The following is a 19,317-nucleotide window of genomic DNA, read 5'->3' as shown; positions in this document are numbered from 1 at the left end:
ATTGGCAGGTGTGAAGTTTCGGAAAGAGGTCAGGGTAGTTTAGATGGTGGTGGCTGCGGGAGTGTACAAATGTGAGTCCATGCGTATCGTTATCAGTAGGCCAAAGCAGTGAGAGCCGACCAGAAGTTCACCTATATTTGAGGAAAAGAAAAGATCTAGAAGACCGCTATGATTGTAATATTAAACTGCGTTGAAATTAGTGAAATGATAAATTCGTGCTTCCCTTGAAACCACGAAGATGTGCTTCTACCCACACTCTAACGGCCCATGACCTTCAAAGGATGACTAAAACTGCTTTCTATAGGAAAGAAGGAGACAAAAGAAGCAGTTCACTTCACACTGAATGATATAAGTTCAGTATTGCACATTAATAGGTCAAGGACCCATCAGAATAGGTGACCTTTGCTGAAATCTTAAGGGGTGGATAACAAGGAGAAGAGTCAAATGGCTGCGAAATACCTTCAGCAGCTCAGTGTATCAGGTGGACCACGAGTGAAAGTGAACAAAAGTACCAAAATCTGTGATCAAGTCTGGACATGATCAGCAGCAGAACATAAACATTTAAAACGTGTGAATTACACCTTCAATCATTCTGCCCTTGTGATGGCTGCTATGGTGCCTCCATGAGGTTTGTACGTATCTACCATTATTATATGTTGCACGACAGTGCAACTCCATAATAAAGTGCTACTGGGGGTCCTATTTGAGATCATGAGTCTGACCAACCGATTGCTCCCCTTTATCTTCGTCTCGTTCCCCCAATCTTATTTCTTGTAGACGTCTACATCGTGGTCTGTTGCTCTGCGCGCTATACTACATATCAAGAACCCTACCATGAAATGCCATTTGCCATTGCTTAACTAATAAGTTACACGAGGATTTTTTTGAAAAAAATTGCAACATGCCCCGCAAAAAAAGTTCGTCCAGAGGCTCGTCTCGTGGCGGTACTCGGGGTGGATCAAGCTCTAGAGGTCGTGGAGGTGGTCGTGGAGGCTCCAACTACGGCAGATTCTACTTAAGCAAGTCTGCTAAGAGGAAAGGCAAGGGCAAGTTCAATCCAAGACCTGCAAACGGGTATGAGGACCCTGAATTTATGGACTTGGGTGCTGGGGAGTACCTCCCCTCTTTGGACAGTGGTCTGGAACCAATGTCGATGAAGGCTTTGTCGAGAAGACCTAATCGGTCGATGATGGAGGAAGCAAGGTATACAGAGCGGCATTTTGGCCATGGAGTGAGAGAGCCGCTTCGAAACAAACCTTTGATATTTGTAAAATCTGCAGAGATCTATGATCCACGAAAGTTGACAGTGGAGAAGCTTCTCAAGAGAGAGCCTCTTGAGCTCAGTGAGGACCTCGAGCTGCTTCGTGTCGATGACGACCACGACCAGGAAAATGAAAAACTTCACGACGCTGATAATAATCAGGGCAATGAAGCACTCTACGAAGCCTCAGAGTTCTACGATGCTGCCGACGAGGATCATATTGTGTCCTCTGACGAAGCCGTTGGGCCAGACGATGACATAACTCAAGGGGAGCACTCCGAGAGCGCCAAGGAGAGCGATGGGGAATCAGAAGCTGAGAACAACTCCCACTATCTTGATGAGGGAGTAAATTATGCAACTATCGACGTGGATATGGTACAAGAACCGCCAGACGAAGATAAGAGTAACACCGAGGAGGAATCAGACATTCAAGATGAAGGTGAATACGATTCGGAAGTGGCTTTTATGATTGATGAGCAAGGCGATGAGAGTATATCCGCTCACTATGGTGCCAGAAAGGCCAACACAAAGGAACTTCTCCAGGAAGCACATCTTAGGCTGGCTCAACTTAGCGCTCGTGATGACACACCGAATGCAGAGCTAGCTGATCCAGTTGCTACCTTAGAACACGAACCGTACATGTCAGTGGGAAAAGTTATCATAAGAACTGAAATCGATAAAAATGGCGACCTCATGGCAGAAATGCCTAAAGGTAAAGCTAACAGGAACGGCACAGGATTCAAAGATCTTGATTGTGACTACTACGAGGAAGAATCCGACACTGACGAGGAGGGTGCTTTTGAGGACTACTTAGCGCAAGTGATGATGGGAGGACAGGGTCTACATGACGACTTTGATACCCCAATCCTGTTCAGCTGTTCCGATAGCGAAGAACAAGTATCTGAGATGGACGACGGTCTGAATGATGGCCTCAATGATATTTTGGATTTTGCACAAAACCAACAGCGAAGCTTCGCTGACCTAGATGTGCCTCCAACGAGATCTCTAAGAGCCAAAGGCAGGTCTAAGAAGCTAAAATTAGAGTTTGAGGAAGCCGTCGACGCTGAGCTTCGAGAGTCCCTTCTCGAGCAATTTCAATATCAGAAGAAGTCAAGGAGAGACAAAAAACTACGAAAGAAGGAAAAATTTAAGCTGGAAGCACTCGAGAACAACGATCTCTTTGTAAAGTATGACTACTCGTTGCATATCAAGGATATCAAAGATGAGTTTGAAAGCTTTTTGCATGACCCGGAGAGAGAGAACATGAGTTTTCCTCCTTTAGATCCGCATGGTAACAAGACGGTAAACAAACTTGCCACACACTATAACATGAAATGCACAAGGTGTGGCAACGGACGTCACATCTTCATGAAGATCAGCAAGGCCCGGAAGACGTTTCATTACCTCCCAGATTACAATCTGATAAGTTATGTCATGAAACAGCGCCCTATCTTCAAGAGATCGGACGTGAAGAAGCGCACCAGGGAGGAAATCGAAGCCAGCGAGAAGTCTTCAAGCAGGCGTGGTCCTAAAAATAATGCTTTCGTGAGAGAAGGTGATATCGTCGGAGCAGCGGCCCCGGAGATTTCCTCGAACAACATAGGAAGACAATTGCTCGAGAAGCTCGGCTGGGTCAAAGGAGAGGGGCTTGGTGCACATGGCAACAAGGGTATAAGTGTGCCTTTGATGGCTACAGTGAAAAAGTCGAAGACAGGATTGAAGTAACTTATATGGTTGATGCATTATAAATATATTTATAGAAAGAAAAACCATGCAATGTGCTCTATTTCTTACCCTTTCCTTTTTTCTTTTTGACCTTGGTCACAGGGGCAGCATGACCTGTGTTGTTTACATGTTGAAACAACTTGTTCCTGGACGTGAACATTTCGTCACAGACAACACACTTCTCTGCTCCGTTGGGTACTCTTTTAGGTCCAGAGTAGGTATCTTGTGCTTGAGGAGCTGGGGTTGGTGTGTTCAGATTTGAAGGTTCTTGCTTCTTTTTCTTCTTGCCGCCCTTTCCCTTCTTTGTGCCCCAATCGTCGTCGTCGTCTTCGATCTTCATGCCGCTTGCGAGTTGTGCAAGTTCATCGTCGAGAGACTTCTGATTCTTCGCAGTTCTTCTAGAACGGGATCTGGCTTGCGCTTCAGTAGCGCCACTCTCAATTTCAGATTTGTAGTCGCTGTCGATGTCATCGTCAACTAATAGATTATGTAAATTCTCCTGGTCCTCGATGCCATTAGTCTCACTAGCATTAGACTCATGGACGCTTTCATTCTGATCCCCACCATTGGCTTCATTATTGACGCTTTCCTCTATAGATGAAGCGTCGTCACCTTGATCATCAAACCCTAACTCTACTCCTTCTCTCAATAACTCCTCTCGGAGCTCTTGGACTGCCTGTTTGTGCTTCTTAGATCTCTCATGTGCATCCATCTGGTTCTGTGACTTGAAAACCTTATCACAAGCCACGCACTCGAAGATGTTCTCGTTGGCATCAGCAAAATCATCGAATTCACTGTCTGTAGACTGCTCACTCTCCAACTCGTACTCAGCTTTTAATGTAGCCTCCAACTCATCTAGATCCTCAACACCATAGCGCTGCCAGTCCTGAACGTTGTAATTGCTCATTTCTGCAAGCTGCTTCACTCGCTGTTGCTTGGCTTGTCTTTCCAAGTTCTCGCGATGCTGTTTCTTTCTAGACGCTTCATATTTCTCTGCCCCTTTCTTGACTCTTTCGTCTCGCTTCTTTATGAAGCTGACAAACCGCCTAACGGTTTCGTTGTACTCTTTCCTTGCATTGTCACGAGCTTTCTTGTTCTCTTTCTCCATGAGCCTTCTTGTCCTCCTATCTGGTGCCGCCAGGTACCTGTACTGATCGACCCACGAGAACGACTTGACCGTCAGAAACCCGCTCCAGGCAGTGTAAAACGGTTTAACCGCTGAGGCGAAGTCGCTATGTGAGTTGCCAAATCTTGGGAACAAAAGCACACACTCATCTAGCGCATTCACGTTGGGCGAGTCGTCCATATATTTCATGTGGGACTTGATCTGCTGGTATTTTGCATGAGCCACCTCTTCAGATGCTAGTTTTTCAAATACTCTTGATGCAACGCTGTAGAATCCAGCTAACGAGTCGTCCTGTCTTTGGTAGAAGGACGGATTAAAGTATCGTAGAAGCTCTTCAACCGATATGCTGGGAACAACCATATCAGGCACAAATGAGTCATCGTCGTAGTCCTCATCTTCTCGGAGTATTTGGGATTTGTGACTATCGTACCACGCTCTCTCCTGGGGATCAGATAGAACCTCGTATGCTGCTCTCACCAAGCCAAATCTAGCATTGGCTCCCTCGATATCGTGGGGATTTTTGTCTGGATGCAATTGAAGGGCTTTTTTACGAAAAGCCTTTTTGAGCTCCAAGTCTGATGCCGTGGGCTCGACCTCTAAAAGCTCATAGTAACATGTCTTCATTGCAGGCACCAGTTAGTGTTGCAAGATGCTCTTCTCGTTTTTTCATGCGATACCGCACACCATACTTTTTTTGCACCCAACTGCTGTACAGCCAGCTTTCTACATAATATACATTGCAAACAAATCCTTATAATTTTATTTGGTGATCTAATTACCAGCCCTTGGAGTGGTAGTCGTCGTTGGAGTCGTCAAAAAGGAGCCGGTCCTGGCCGCCAAACAAATCATCGTCACTGATCACCCGCTCAGGAAGTGGAACCTTCCCTAGTCGATGATCTATGAGCAACGAATCCTTGAGAGAGCCACTGATTTCTACGGAGGGCTCAAAATTTTTGGCTGCCACTGACGATGTCTTGATCGATCTAGTGTGGTTTTGTGCTGACAAATTTCCGCATGACAAATTTGCCTCGGATGAATTGGATGCTGATGATGTTTCTTCAGGCTGATGACGGTGCTCTTCGTCTCTCTCCACCGCAGGCGCAGATGTTCCAGAGTTGGCAGACTTCTCGCTCATTGAGTCCTTCGAGAGCCTCAAGCTGTCGTTGGAGAATGTACGTGGACCGTGTGGTCTGGGCTTGCGGTCGTGCTTGCCTTGGCCGCCAAACAACGAAGTTAGACTGAGGGAACTTTTGGAAAGGAAGTTCTTGAAAGAGTTCCCACCGGTGGGAGGCACATTTTGGTACTTGCTCAAACTCGAGGAGATCGCACACTCGCAGTTCTCGCAATTGCCCTTGTTGGAGCCATCCTTGATGGAGAGGTTTTGTACATTTGCAGTGGAATTAGCAGAGGCCATGAAATCCAGAAGACCCACACTCGAGGTCTGCTTGGCGAACAATTTTTCAGCGTCTGCATTAGCATCCGCCTTCACTATGGCATCCTCTTCCTCAACAAAAAGTACCGGCGACCGTAGCGACAGCTTAGATATATCGGTCAAGGAAGCGTACCTCTTGGAAAACATAATGGATGGTTTCTGAAGATGCTTCTTTTCCCTCACACTCGAGCCATTACTGTTATTGTTGTTATTGTGGGTGTTGTTGCCTTTGTCGATCGTGATCACACCAGTAGTAGATGATCTCTTCAACACCGGTTTGGAGGCAACAGCATTGCTGCTCTTATTGCCCGGTGGAGTGCTTGTCTGATCAGCCATGGCGTTAAGATATAGCCCAGACAAAAGCGACCTAGGCTTGGAGATTGGCGAAGGCTTCACCGTTTCCGTAGACAAGTCAGCAGGATCGGGAGGAGCCTGAGCATGGCGAGCTGGCACAGAAACAGGCACCACTTTAGCGAAGGTGAGAGGCTGCAGCGAGGGAGAGTTTTGTAGGTTTTTTTCGTCTTCTGACGAGATGGAGACCCACTCGCTCTCGTTGTCCGACTTCATGCTTCTGCTTGATTTCGAGAACGTCGAAGGCTGGCGCACCCTTAGTTCATCCAAATCGTCCCGTTCCTCGTCCTCAGACAACTCGGATGAGGAGACACTAGACACATCATCCGGTAGGCCCTGGCGTAGGTTCTGAGCAGAAAATAGCGAATCTTGGCGTTTGAAAGAGGCCAGCTGATTATGTTGATGCTTGTCATGATCGGTCAGACAATGATGATTAGGATGATTGTGATGATGACTTTGCGGTAGATGTAGAGTCAGATGCTGGTTGTGTGGTTTCGAAGATTCGGGATTGTGATCATGCGAGCCATGGGTGGTGGGTTCTGGAGCGGTGCCGGTGGCCCCCAGCTGGTACGTTGCGGAAGACCTGCTATCGTTAGACGATCTAGCCGACGGAGAAGGCGTGTTTTCGATGTAGAATATGTTTTTTTTGGGGTCTGGCGGAGTCACTTTTGACATGGGCAGGTGGTCCAGCTGCGACAGCGTCAGCTCCAAGTAGCGAGAGCAGCAGGGACCCGAGGGCCTGGGGAGCCGATGCTCTTGGCCAAGTTCAAACAGGCGACTGGACGCTGTGAACTCATCATCGTCGTCCTCGGATAGATCGGAGGTATCATCACCAGAGTCCGAGTGGTACTCGGCAGGAGGATCTTTCAAGAACAACGAAGGACGCCCAGCAGGCGGATGGCCAGGCTGTTTCAAATTTTTTCCACCGTGCAAAGGCACTTCCTGAAGCGCCATGGATGCAGTGGAAGGAGGTCTGTGGCGGTTGCAAAGGATGGTTTCGTTCAATAGGCGCCACAAACGGTTGACAGCACGTTCAGAGGCCGGGTGCAAATGGCGGTTGCGGTTGTGTTGAAGCTTGGGGTCTTTCGAGGCCCTCCACAAATTGTACAAGTGAAGTCTGTCGATGATAGCCTCGTTTGAGTTTTGGTCAGGAAACAGAGGCGGTAACGAGTGGTACGACTTGCACAAGGAGGCCATGAAGCAGAAACAAAAAAAAAAAAATAAAAATAAAAAAACGTCAAAAAAATCAAAAGGAAAAAACCCGAAGACGAAGCTGAATGACCTGGATTTGCCAGGGTCTCGTGAAGCTTTCGCTTGGGCCAAGTGGTGGTGGTTGGGACAGATGGGCAGTGATAGGTTTGTGGAGAATTTTCACAACCACACCAGTAAGGCAGCTTGCACTATCAGTGAGTGATCACCAGGCAAGACGCTGCTGCCGCTGCCGCCGCTACCAGGCAGTGACCACGTGAAGGACGCATAAATGACAACGAAGACGGTGAGGAAGAGGTCAGGATAAAGATACTAGGAGAAATTGAGAGGAATTTGAGATAATCGGTTTAGAACACTCCAATGAAGAAGTTGGCATGTCGAGATTTTCCAAGTACCACTTTGATCTTTGGGCGGGTGTATTTGGTCCATGGCCCGGTGTTAGCTGAGCGAGTGAGAGCGGGAGGACCTCGCGCCGGTTGTTATTTTTTTTTTTTTTTTTTTCTTTTCGCGCCATCGCTATCGGTGAGTGACACCTCTGAATGACCTCTCTGAGGGTCTCCTTTTTCCCCAGGCTACTGAGACAGCTCCGCACTGGCCGGGCCGAAGGAAGAAAAAGGACGAGCAGGTGATAAGCAAAAATGCAGTTTGCTAACGGTGCTTGTGAGCAAAGCTGATGAGAGGTGATCTCAGGGAATCTTCAAGGTGCCTTGAGGGGCCCTAGGGCCGGTGTCTCGCCTCGCAAGTTGCAGTATTTTGCACCCACGGGCGGCGCTGCGACCTGATAACGGAGGAAGGAAAGACAACAGGCAACGTTGGGCGTTGAGCGTGGAATAAACACCAGAAAATAGCTGGCGCTGCTTGAAACTGCTTGGAAGTCAATCTTCAGCGTCTTCGAAATGTGCTCTGATTTCTCAATACGTCGTGGGTGTAGACAGCTCCCGGAGATTGCCGGGAAGGACTAACTGGCGACCTAAAAGCCTGACAAAGACTCGCTGGGACCAACAATCGCACCCCAGGGGGCCTCGCACCGATTTGCGTCCAGGCAAACAAATCGTTCTCTGGTGCTCGTCAGATAGTCACCACTTGCCGAACTTTCCAGCTATTTACCCCATGTGCAGCCCACTTCCTTCTTCCACGTTCTCTACTCTGCTGTCATTGAATTGCCAAGTTTCTATTTTGTAGTCTACCTCTTTCCTTATCACGTGAGAAAAATGTCCAATTGATTTCAAATCGTGGGGTCTGCCCCCATTGAGCGATTGTCGAATGGCGCTTTGCGTTATTTCATCTTCGTTGTATACCTCCAAGGTCTCACTCGAGAAAGAGTGTTGTAGCGCTCGTCGCACCCTCCCAAAAGAACCCCTCTCTTATCCGGATATTGGCCTTCCCCCCACAATTGCAAGAATAGCCCGAATTTTGGAAATAGAATTGATTAAGCATAATCTAAACAGAACGACCTACTCGTAGATACTTTGAAAGGTTTGCCACAATCCTTGAAAACCAAAAATCACTGGGGTATTGGTCCGGATAAGAGAGGTGCGAGACGAAAGATGGTTGCGCACCAGGCAGGCGCCGCCTGCGACAGAGCACAAAACCGAGGCTCGCTCAGGGAGTCCTCAAGCGGGTGCAAAATGAGCACAAGGGAAAACGAAGAAGACCGTTACATCCTATACAAAAAGAGACTGGAGTCGATGGAAGTGAAAGAAAAAAAAAAAATCAAAAAAAACGGGAAAACAAAAGAACCGAATCCGAATACGAACCTCTCGTTCAATTATCTGCTCAACCGCTCAAGTTGTAGCTGTCACTCTCATGGCCATAGCAATCAATCGGTGTCTCAGAGTATGCTCCCAAATGCTCACGGGTGCAATCAAAGGACTTTCAGAAGTCATCTCCATAAGCTTCTCCAAAACGTCCTCCATATGGGCCATGGGCAATTTCGCTTCACCTTGCTTCTTCTCCTCGTTCTTCTGCTTGATCCCATTTTTCCTTCGTTCTCTTTCCTTCGCTTCTGGCTGCAAACTGACCACAATCCAGCCGCTAGCCACAACTTCTCCTCCATGCGGTGCGCACCCAACCTGAGTCTAATGCACACCATTAGCAACCATTATGAAGGGGTCCCATCCGGGGGGATTTACCTAGTCAAAAGAAAAACCAGGCCAATTGCAACGAAAAAGGGTCAATTGGCATGAGAAGCCAACCTTCTCTTCACCTCCATCTAAATCACCTCAGATCTCGTAGTGTACGCTTCTGAGCGTGGGTGCGCAACATAAGCACAGGTAAACTAGCAACCATAGGGGCCCCTCAGGCGAAAAAGCCGTGTCCTCGCCTTTGCCAGTTTTTTTAATGCCTGAGTATAAATATCCACATGAATTCTCCAGTTTCGCTCATCCCATAATTGTATAACTAATCATGTCCAAGAAACTTGTTGCCGGTTTGGTTGTCGTGGGCGGTGGTCTCTGGTACTACGACCAGAACGTCCACCCAATCTTCTCCAACGAGGACAAATTTAAGCAGAAAGTGTCCAATGCTAAGCACCAGGCGCAACCTTCTGACGATACCACCAAGGAGCTCCGCAAGCTAGACTCCAAGGCAAGGGACTTCGGGTCGCAGTTGAAGTCCACCGCCAACAAGTCGACCGAGGAGATTCGTCACAAGACAGACAATGCCATTGATTCCGTTAAGGACTCGGACTTGTACAAGAAGTGGCTGAAGAAGTTGGACTCGTACACTGACGATGTGCAGCGTGCTGCGGAGGAAGTCGAGAACAAGCCGCTTGGCCCCAGATTGGCTGCAAAATACATTGACTTTGTCAACCGTTTGGGCCAGACCGAGGAGGAGAAGTTGAAGGAGTTGGCGTCTTCCAACCCTAGTAGACAGAGAGAGATTCGTGCTGAGTTGGACAGATCCAAGCAGACGTGGGGCGAGTGGTGGTCGGGCAAGAAGAACAAGCTCGACGACAAGGCCGAGCAGGCGAGAAGAGACGCTGAGCAGACAAAGGACTCGTGGTTCTCCTGGGGCCAGGAGAAGAAGGATGAGCTTGACCTGAAGGCTCAGAGCACCAAGAAGGATTTGCAGAAGGAGAAGGATTCGTGGTTGAACTGGGGCCAGGATAAGAAGGACGAGGCTGCTAAGAACGCCAAGGATGCCCGCAAGGACTTGGAGAAGCAGAAGGACTCGTGGCTCAGCTGGGGCCAGGACAAGAAGGATGAGGCCAAGAAGAACCTCGACCAGCAGGGAAACGAGTGGTCCAACACCTTTGAGGCTGGCAAGCAGAGAGCTTTGGACGAGTACTACCGTGCTAAGAAGAACTTGGAAGACTTGACCAAGCTGGCGAGTGAGAAGGCCAATAACGCCAAGAACGAGGTGAACCCTGACGATCGCTACTTGACCAAAGCCAAGGATGACTTCCAGAGTGCCTTGGGCAACTTGAGCAAGTACGGCAGCGACTTGGTTGACCAGGCCGACAGAGCCATCCGCGGCAACAAATAATCCAAGCAGCCGCTCCCAATATTTCACAATCAATGATGAACATATACAAATTGTAATTGTAAATGCCGTAAATGTTAAAAAAAAATTATAGATTGACGATTGTAGATAAACGTTGTAGAGTGTATGGTAATGGCTGCAAAGCGTATGTATCTCATCGTGCGAAATACTACTTCACCCAAGCAACTTGATAACTAAACTTACTTTGGGATGATCCCACTGGCTACGCTTCGACACCTTGTCAGAAGCGTACCGAAACTATATAACGTGCCTAATGACTTGTTGAAGCCACAAGCGCTCACTCAGGTCCCCACCTACGAGCTCTTGGGAAAGCTAGGTTTTGTCACATATCCTAAGCCGGGGCTTGTGCATTGGCTAGTGCCCGGAACGTTGATTCGAAGGAAGCTAGAGTCGCTAATTCGAGAAGAAATGGAGAAAACCGGCGCAGAAGAATTGTCTCTTTCGGCACTATCGCATGCTACCTTGTGGGAGAAGACGGGAAGATGGGGAGGACATGAGCTATTCAAGTTGAAGGACTCCACAGGATCAGAATACTGCTTGGCGCCAACGTGCGAGGAGGAGATCACACAATTGGTGAAACAGGGCGTGAGGTCGTATAAGGACATGCCGTTGTTGTACTACCAAATCAATACGAAGTTCAGAGATGAAAAGAGACCTCGGTCGGGACTTCTAAGAGGAAGAGAGTTCCTCATGAAAGATGCCTATTCGTTTGATCTTACCGAGAAAGACGCTTTTTCTACTTATAACAAGATGACGGATGCGTACACTAGCATATTTCAGAAGCTAAGAGTGCCGTTTGTTAAAGCTGAAGCCGACTCGGGTGATATTGGCGGCTCCTTGTCTCACGAATGGCATTATATTCATCCGGCCGGAGAAGATACGTTATTTGCGTGCACCGAATGTGGCAACACTTCGAATGTGGAGAAAACGCTTTCTTTTCCTCAAGAAGAGGAGCAGCATGATGATGTGAAGGTGAAATACTACACTACTAACGATGAGAACACTCTTGTATGCGCATATTACCCTGGATCCCGCCAAATAGTTCCTCTGTTCTTGTCCGAGGAGATACCTGACATTGACCTATCCGGCCGTCTTCGGGAAGACCAGGTTCTTGACTTGTTCAAAGACGAAGACACCCTTATCAACAAAAAAATTGTTCGAATCATGGACTCGAGACTTAATTCGCGTCTGAACTTCCCTGACTTTCCTATAAATTTCATCAATCGCTCCTTGATCACTACTCTTACCGATATACCTATCGTTGAAGCGGTAGAGGGTGAATTGTGCCATAAGTGCGAGGAGGGTTCTTTGGAGGCCAAGAAGGCAATAGAGGTTGGCCACACGTTCTTTTTAGGCGAAAAATACTCAAAGGCTTTAGAGTGTATAGTTGAAGTGCCCGAAGACGGTGGAATTAAGAAACAGAACGTGCTTATGGGATGTTACGGCATTGGTTTATCTAGAATCATAGCAGCATTGGCCGAGATCAATCGCGACTCTCAAGGGTTGCGCTGGCCCACTTCACTTGCACCGTGGGAGGTGACGGTGATCAACATGAGTGAGTCTGATGAATTCATCCCAGCATTCAATGGGTTGGACTGGAGAGTCGATCTGAGAAGTAAAGTCGGCTTAGGCCGCAAGATCAAAGACTCTCACATGATGGGGATCCCGCTAGTCGCTGTGGTTGGCAAAAAATGGCCATTGTTAGAGATAGAGGAACGTGGTGCGAGACTGGCTCTGGCATCGACTAGACAACTTCACTCCAAGAAAACTTTCGAGTGGGAAATCATTGGAGACCTAGACTCAGACAATACGGTGAAACACATAGTGCACAGCGGCCACGCAGCCGCCGTCATGAGAGCTATCCTCTCAGACATGTAAATAGAATAGCGTCGTATTGATTTTATACAGAATTAAGAAAAGAACTTGCCGGAGACTTTGGCGAAAACGTGCAAGATAATGACGGAGAAGATAAAACCGACAGCCAAGAAAAGAACAACCAATGGATCTACTCTCAAACCCTGAGCCTCATCTGTGAAAAGCTTCAACATGGTGGCCGAAGAACCACCAGCGCCAGCGGCTCTCGTGGACAAGGGCTGTTCTTTAGCTTCCTTGTTCTTCTTGGAGGCAGCATTCTTTCTTTTAGCAGCACTTCTCAAGCCGCCTGGGGCCACTGCAGAGGAAGACTAGGGTTAGTATCCAGTATTTACTACAGCTTGTTTGCTGGAGTCACGTACCATTTGTTTCGTTGATGTGAAGACAAGGTGAATTTTCGGTGTCGAGATATCGCTGGCGTGTTTGAGTGAGTGAGGCCACGTGACTGCAACCAGGTGTGGGTTTGACATGCCAGGAAGTAGAGTAAGAGAACGAAATTGTCTGAGCTCGATTCCTCATAAGAAGAGCTTAAATAGTATCATTTGACGGTGATTGTTTTAGAAGTATACTTCGGTGAGCGCTCCTTAAACGCATGAGTTGTTGCACTGATGGAAGGTGCTGGTTGGTGGTACCAGTACAGTACAAGTTATGATGAAAGGGTAATAAGAAACGGGAGGTAACTTTGTGCATAACATGCTTGTGCGGAATCATAAAATTTCAACTTTTCGTTTCGTTTTTGCAATCAGTTGATTCATGTTGCCCGTAGAAGGCTATGTACGGAATGGCTGCGAAAAGATCTCGCGCGAGCAACACAGTTGTAATCGAGATACTTTCAGAGCGAAGGCACAGATTAAAATCTATTTCTAGGGAGCTCTTAATCTTTCCTTTTAATCAAGTCAAAAGGTTACAATATATTGGGGACGAATTTATGGATAAGATCAGGGACAGTTGCGATGTGAGAGTGTGTGTTTATGAAGGCCTACTGCCGCCCGAAACCTAGAAGTGTGAAGCTACAGTAAACTCAATGGTAGGGCAATGCTTTGTAGAGTTCATATTCAGAAGTATATGATGAGTTGAGTATCCAGATTAGGTTAATTGAATTTCACCTCCATCGGAGGCGAGGTACTTGCCTTGTGGTTATTTTGCAGCCACCGCTGGTACCAGGGTAGACGCCAGAAGCTACAGTGGTAATAATCGAAACAGCTAATAAATTGATGAAGTAAAATTCGTTACTCTTCCGTTTGTTCACAACTTGCTCAGTTTGCTTGAAGTTGCCCAAGTTCTTGTTCTACGAGGGTCTTCGAGATGGCCCAGGTTCCACGAGAGAGCTCAGAATATGCAAAATGAAATCTAAACTGCCACTCTCTCGTCTCAATTCCTACGGATCGTGATCTTGGGAATGTTGCTATTCATTCTAATTACATTCCCAAATAGTTTGATAGCTGTAGCAGCTCCTGCCTCGGTGGCTGCGAAACACCCTTTCCGTAGTAGCTTTCCGCTATCGATCTAACAACAATACAACAATCAGTAGACGTGGTCAACAATCAGATCAGCTTTTTGCAACTAGCCTTATTACGATTATTTAATGTTTTATGTCTCTTCCACTTGGCCCTGTGAATCGACCCTGCCGCCTTCACCTCACTGTGTGCAGTCCGTGTTCCTGGGCCTTTGGGCTTTTTTTTACTGCATTTTGTCTGGCTCTTTTTCTCTTCACCACAAAATTTGAGATTCCAAGCTTACCTGCTACTTCTCTTACCACTCCCATCTCGAGACCCTGCCTTGTTTGCTTGACATCAACCGAGAAATTCCCGTTGTTCTGTGTCTGAGCTAATCACTCCCCTGGCCTGAGATAAGAGAAGTTCATTTTGTTGCCGCTTTTTTTTTTTTTAATTTTTTTGTACCTTTGATCCATTTCATCTTCAGACTTCACTTCATCAAGAGAGTCTCGTACTCCTTCAGCTTACGAATCCTTGCTTAACTGCTCACCCTAATCGCATTCAGTATATCGACTGATCAGCCGAAGCTTTTATTTGTATTGCTCATTTTCAATCCATCCTTGACTGGATCCTAATGGACTTGAGAAACCTATCTGGTACACCTAATCAACTAGATTCGGTTATGCAACGCAGACCCTCCCTTTCGTCGTTGTCTTCAACATCAGGCTACACTTCTTCTAGCTACGCTGGTGGCGCTGCTCCTACTGCTGGGGGCCAATCATCGTCAAATGTTGCTGGCGTGAATCCAATGCAGCAAGGCCAGTCTCTGGAAAGTCACACGCCTCAAATGGCGCTGCTCAAACTTAGTGGCGACGCTACAGGTAACAGATTGTACTCTGGCGTCCTGAGCAACTCGTCAAGCACAAATTTGGCCGCCGCTGCATCGAACATGCCCACTTCTCAAGTTGCTAGCAACGTGTTCCCTTGGGTCGAGCAACAGAAACAGCAACAGCTGTTGGGAGTGAACAGTTTGGACAACGGCAAGAAATCTTCTTCCCAAAAGCTGGCGTCTTTGCCCGAGCCAGACGCTTCGTCACCCAATATTGCCCCTGCGGTGAGCACCTCAGCAAATGTCTCGACCTCAATGGAAGATGACGACGATGAGTTGATCCCAACTGCTATTGTTATTAAGAACATTCCTTTTGCCATCAAAAAGGAGCAGTTGTTGGACGTGATGACGAAACTCAACTTGCCCTTGCCTTATGCATTCAACTACCATTTTGACAACGGTGTATTCCGTGGGTTGGCGTTCGCCAACTTTACTTCCACCGACGAAACATCGATGGTGGTAAACCAGTTGAATGGTCGCGAGATTGGTGGCAGAAAGTTGCGTGTCGAATACAAGAAGATGTTGCCTGCGCAAGAAAGAGAGAGAATCGAGAGGGAAAAGAGGGAAAAGAGGGGCCAGTTGGAAGAGCAGCATCGCTCAACATCCAACGCATCGTTGGCATCACTCATCAGCGCTGCCTCAACCACTGCTGCAACCAAAAACCTTAGCGTGAACGGTGCTCAATACAACTCCCAGACAGAGCGTTTGTTGATGCAATTCCCACAGGCAAACTTGAACATGCCTCCACCTCCAGTTGAGCTTAACTTCAACGACCCAGAAGTTCTTGAGTTGTATTCTCAGTTGCTCACATACAGAGATGACAATTCGAAGCTCATTTTCGAGTTGGCCTTCCCTGCCAACATCTCATTGCCTCACCGCAAGATTCTCTATCTTTTGTGCTCCTACTTGAACTTATTGGAGCTTTACGACAATGGATTGATTATTATTCGCAGAAAGCCAGGCCAGCAGACTATTCAGCAACGCCAACAGCAGAGCGCCAGCTTCAACCCTCACCTTCACCATCAGCAGTCACTGAGCGAAGCTCCAGTCTTGACAACACCTCAACACACTGCACAGTCACAGCAACTGCTGCAAGCTGGACAGCTGGTCAATGGTGGAGGTGCGACCCCTCATCATTCTACCTCGATGATGAATATCAATCAAATGCCTGCGTTGCTTGGGGGATATTCGGGTAATTTACAAACACCAAACCCACATGCACCTGAATTGTTGAGATCGCAGTCCCAATCTGCTTTGCCGTTAAACAGACTTAGACAGCTGAGCTCTACACCTGTTCAGCAACAGTACACTCAATACCCAAGTGGAGCAGCGCCCGGCCTTAAGAATGCATCGGGATCGCAAGCTGCCAATGCCAAGTACCAATCATTCTCCGGTTACGGCAGTGGTGGGGCCGGGCAGAACCAGGTGTCTCAACTCAGTACGCCTAGTTCCAGCAGCGCCGCTGCATTGTTGAGATCTTCGAACAACAGATCATTTGTGGATGTGAGAAGCACCCCTCCATTGGCAGCAGGAGGCGGCCCATCTCAATCGGACTCTCCTACACCCAAGCACCCTTCTACCCATGCGACTCACATGTACCAGGGCCCAGGCGGAGCGCCTAATTTTTTCAATCAGGGTGCCCCAATCAGCCAGCCTGGCACCCCATTGGGCAATGCAGACTTGAATAACCGGTTTGCGCCTTTTGGACAGCGCGCACATCTCAACGGTAGCTTCAGCTCGTTGCAACCTGGGTCAGCCAACAGCGAGGAGTTCTCGTTGGGCGGCGAAATGTCGAGCAAGTTGAACGGGTTGAACTTGGGCAGCGGGTACGAGCAAGGCAAAAGCGGCAGCAGTGGAATCTGGGGCCCCAAGAAGTAGGGAAGGCCCTCATAAACACAATGAACCAAAAACAAGAAGTAGGGGAAAATTTACATGAAGGTCTAGGGCATGATTATGACACTTATAGATACGCCATGAGCCACAAGATACACCGAAGGACGACATGACGACGAGGGGGACCACGGTTGTCATACTAGACATACCGGACCCCGAAACGAGCGATGTTTTATGTTTTAATGCACTTAATGAACCCAACGCGGAGGGTGGTCACTACAGATGATTCTCTCTATTTATTGGAATGACAAATACAGCTCTTACCAGTACTTGTAGGCGACAGTAGACCATGCATTTCGCAGCCATTTTAAAGTGTGCTCGGATGTGGACCAGTGTGGTAGCGGGACCGCGCGGGAAAGTATGATCACATGACGTGATGTGGACAGGCGAAAGCCCCAGGTTGCAAAGTGGATCTGCAAAGCGTAAAGAGAGGGGAAAAAGTCAACTAAATTCAAAAATCCTTGGAATTGAACGTGAGCCAAAAAAAAAATCGCTCGATTTCTTCAGGGCATTCAAAAGTGACGACGTCCAGTCCACTTCTTTACCATGGCTCGGGCTCTTGGGCGTGCGAAAAAAAGAAAGCAAAAGCATCGGCGCCAGGCACCTCGAAAAAAGATAAACCCCATCGACAAAAAAGTACCGAGTCCACCACCACCACCACCACCACCACACTTCTAACAAAGAGTACTATATATCTTAGAAACCTCAATCATGGGCCAGATTCTTTCCCAGCCAGAAACCGAAAAACACTCGGAAAAGGACAGCGACAAGTACCTTGCCTATGGCTTGAGTTGCATGCAAGGGTGGAGGATAAACATGGAAGACGCCCATGCCACCATTATGAATTTGAAGAAGAAAGACGGAAACGAAAGTGAAGGGGACGCAGACCACACGGCGTTCTTCGGTGTGTACGACGGCCACGGGGGCGAAAAAGCCGCTATCTTCACCGGGTTGCGTTTGCACGAGTTGGTTGCCCTGACAGAGGCGTTTGCTCAGAAAGACTACGTCAACGCTTTGAAAGACGGGTTTTTGCTGTGTGACCAGGCGATTTTGCAAGATTACGAGACCCGCAACGACGAGTCTGGGTGTGCGGCCACGGCGGCCATTGTGACTCCGTACCACATTTACTGTGCCAACGCTGGTGACTCGAGGACGGTGATGTCGCAGAATGGGTACGCCAAGGCGCTTTCGTACGACCACAAGCCGTTCAACGAGGGCGAAAAGGCCAGAATCTGTGCTGCGGGCGGTTACGTGGACGTGGGGCGTGTTAATGGCAACTTGGCCTTGTCTCGAGGCATTGGCGACTTTATGTTCAAAAAGAACGATGATTTGCCCGCCGAGGAGCAGATCGTGACATGTTACCCGGACGTGATCCACCACGCAATTGATTTTGCCAAAGACGAGTTTGTCATCTTGGCGTGTGATGGTATTTGGGACTGCCTAAGCTCGCAGAACTGTGTGGAGTGTGTTAGAAGAGGCATCTACGAGAGGAAATCGCTCACGCAGATATGTGAGGAGATCATGGAGCTCTGTTGTGCTCCTACCTCTGACGGTCTGGGTATTGGGTGCGACAATATGTCTATTTTGATTGTGGCCTTGTTGGACCACGCCAAAAACGAAACGTTGGAGCAGTGGTACGACAGGGTGATTGATAAGATCAAGAAGCAGGAGGAACACGTCAAGGCCCACCCGGACCTGGCGGAGGCCGCCACCTACGAGTACGGCCCCATTTCTCCTCCTTACAATGACTTGTACAAGGAGATCTTTGGAGACTTCTACGAAATCGGGCAGCAAGCCAACAACGACACCCGTGGCGGCGGTGCCGGTCGTGACTCCATGTTTGGCCACTCCATGTTCGGGAACATGGGTATGCGCAACGGCGGCAAGGGCGGTGACGACGACGATCTCGACAGTAACGAGGATGACGAGAACGCTGGCCCTGCCGGTCCTTCTTCCAGCGATGGCCTCAACAACGGCGCAATCTCTTTACAGAAATTGTTATCGAGTAATGTGATCACCAATGAGAATGGCGTCATCTACTTGGACACCTCAAGCGCCCAGTCGTTGTTGGCGTCCTTTGGCATGCCTACAGGTGAACAGCTGGACGAAAATGGATCTGAAGAGGATGACAGCGTGCACGAAAAACACATTGAGGAGGTGGACGAAAGCGAGTCTGAGTCGCTGAACAAGACTAACGAGTAGACGAAATCATGACAAGTTATTTGAGCCGTTTCGATGGCGACATGACACGATGCGTGTAATTTTCTCACTGGTGCCAGCTTCATAATCGTTAGTACTTTTCTTCTCCCCGGTACTTTTTTCTGTGTCATGACATCGCCAAGTTTGCGAGGAAATTGGGTTTTTTATCCTTATTTATTTTCCTTTCATTCTACGCTGGTGGCCAATGAATTACTAGAGCCTGTCGATTGGGTGATTGCTTTGTATATTTAATGATATTAACGTCTCACGATGCGTAGTTGTCCTAAAGACTCTTCGATCGTCGTTGAGTGTAATCTGTTTTGGAGACAAATAGCGAGTTTAGATCTTGATTGGAAAGCAGGTGTCGTGGAAAATTGTTTGACTATTTTTTTGATGTGTGTTTTAAAAACCCTTTCCTCG

The 19,317-nt window shown here is 48.0% G+C and overlaps 8 protein-coding genes across 8 annotated transcripts; 5 read left to right on the top strand and 3 right to left on the bottom strand. All coding sequences in view use genetic code 12, as the record gives it.

Annotated features, from left to right (window-relative positions):
* Positions 1-901: 901 nt before the first annotated feature.
* On the top strand, positions 902-2,986 carry CJI96_0001971 (uncharacterized protein; the record flags this gene model as incomplete). Its single annotated transcript, XM_029035552.2, has 1 exon — positions 902-2,986. One exon carries the CDS (start codon positions 902-904, stop codon positions 2,984-2,986), a length of 2,085 nt encoding a protein of 694 aa, XP_028890794.2.
* Positions 2,987-3,044: 58 nt separating this feature from the next.
* On the bottom strand, positions 3,045-4,736 carry CJI96_0001970 (uncharacterized protein; the record flags this gene model as incomplete). The annotated part of the gene is made up of 1 exon (XM_029035553.2): positions 3,045-4,736. The coding sequence occupies one exon, from the start codon at positions 4,734-4,736 to the stop codon at positions 3,045-3,047; it is 1,692 nt and encodes a 563-aa protein (XP_028890795.2).
* A 151-nt stretch (positions 4,737-4,887) lies between these two features.
* On the bottom strand, positions 4,888-7,092 carry CJI96_0001969 (uncharacterized protein; the record flags this gene model as incomplete). The annotated part of the gene is made up of 1 exon (XM_029035554.2): positions 4,888-7,092. The coding sequence occupies one exon, from the start codon at positions 7,090-7,092 to the stop codon at positions 4,888-4,890; it is 2,205 nt and encodes a 734-aa protein (XP_028890796.2).
* Positions 7,093-9,510: 2,418 nt separating this feature from the next.
* Positions 9,511-10,590, top strand: CSP37 (Csp37p; the record flags this gene model as incomplete). The annotated part of the gene is made up of 1 exon (XM_029035555.2): positions 9,511-10,590. The coding sequence occupies one exon, from the start codon at positions 9,511-9,513 to the stop codon at positions 10,588-10,590; it is 1,080 nt and encodes a 359-aa protein (XP_028890797.2).
* A 207-nt stretch (positions 10,591-10,797) lies between these two features.
* On the top strand, positions 10,798-12,486 carry PRS (putative proline--tRNA ligase; the record flags this gene model as incomplete). Its single annotated transcript, XM_029035556.2, has 1 exon — positions 10,798-12,486. One exon carries the CDS (start codon positions 10,798-10,800, stop codon positions 12,484-12,486), a length of 1,689 nt encoding a protein of 562 aa, XP_028890798.2.
* A 32-nt stretch (positions 12,487-12,518) lies between these two features.
* CJI96_0001966 (Arf family guanine nucleotide exchange factor SBH2) lies at positions 12,519-12,845 on the bottom strand (the record flags this gene model as incomplete). Its single annotated transcript, XM_029035557.2, has 2 exons — positions 12,519-12,791; positions 12,843-12,845. 2 exons carry the CDS (start codon positions 12,843-12,845, stop codon positions 12,519-12,521), a joined length of 276 nt encoding a protein of 91 aa, XP_028890799.1.
* Positions 12,846-14,550: 1,705 nt separating this feature from the next.
* On the top strand, positions 14,551-16,683 carry PIN4 (Pin4p; the record flags this gene model as incomplete). Its single annotated transcript, XM_029035558.2, has 1 exon — positions 14,551-16,683. One exon carries the CDS (start codon positions 14,551-14,553, stop codon positions 16,681-16,683), a length of 2,133 nt encoding a protein of 710 aa, XP_028890800.2.
* Positions 16,684-17,409: 726 nt separating this feature from the next.
* On the top strand, positions 17,410-18,900 carry PTC2 (type 2C protein phosphatase; the record flags this gene model as incomplete). Its single annotated transcript, XM_029035559.2, has 1 exon — positions 17,410-18,900. One exon carries the CDS (start codon positions 17,410-17,412, stop codon positions 18,898-18,900), a length of 1,491 nt encoding a protein of 496 aa, XP_028890801.1.
* Between the last annotated feature and the right edge of the window lie 417 nt (positions 18,901-19,317).

The sequence above is a fragment of the Candidozyma auris genome, chromosome 2 (assembly GCF_003013715.1).
Source record: "Candidozyma auris chromosome 2, complete sequence".
NCBI lineage: Eukaryota > Fungi > Ascomycota > Pichiomycetes > Serinales > Metschnikowiaceae > Candidozyma > Candidozyma auris.
The sequence above is the reverse complement of the archived record's forward strand: the minus strand, read 5'-3'. Positions and strand labels throughout refer to the sequence as shown.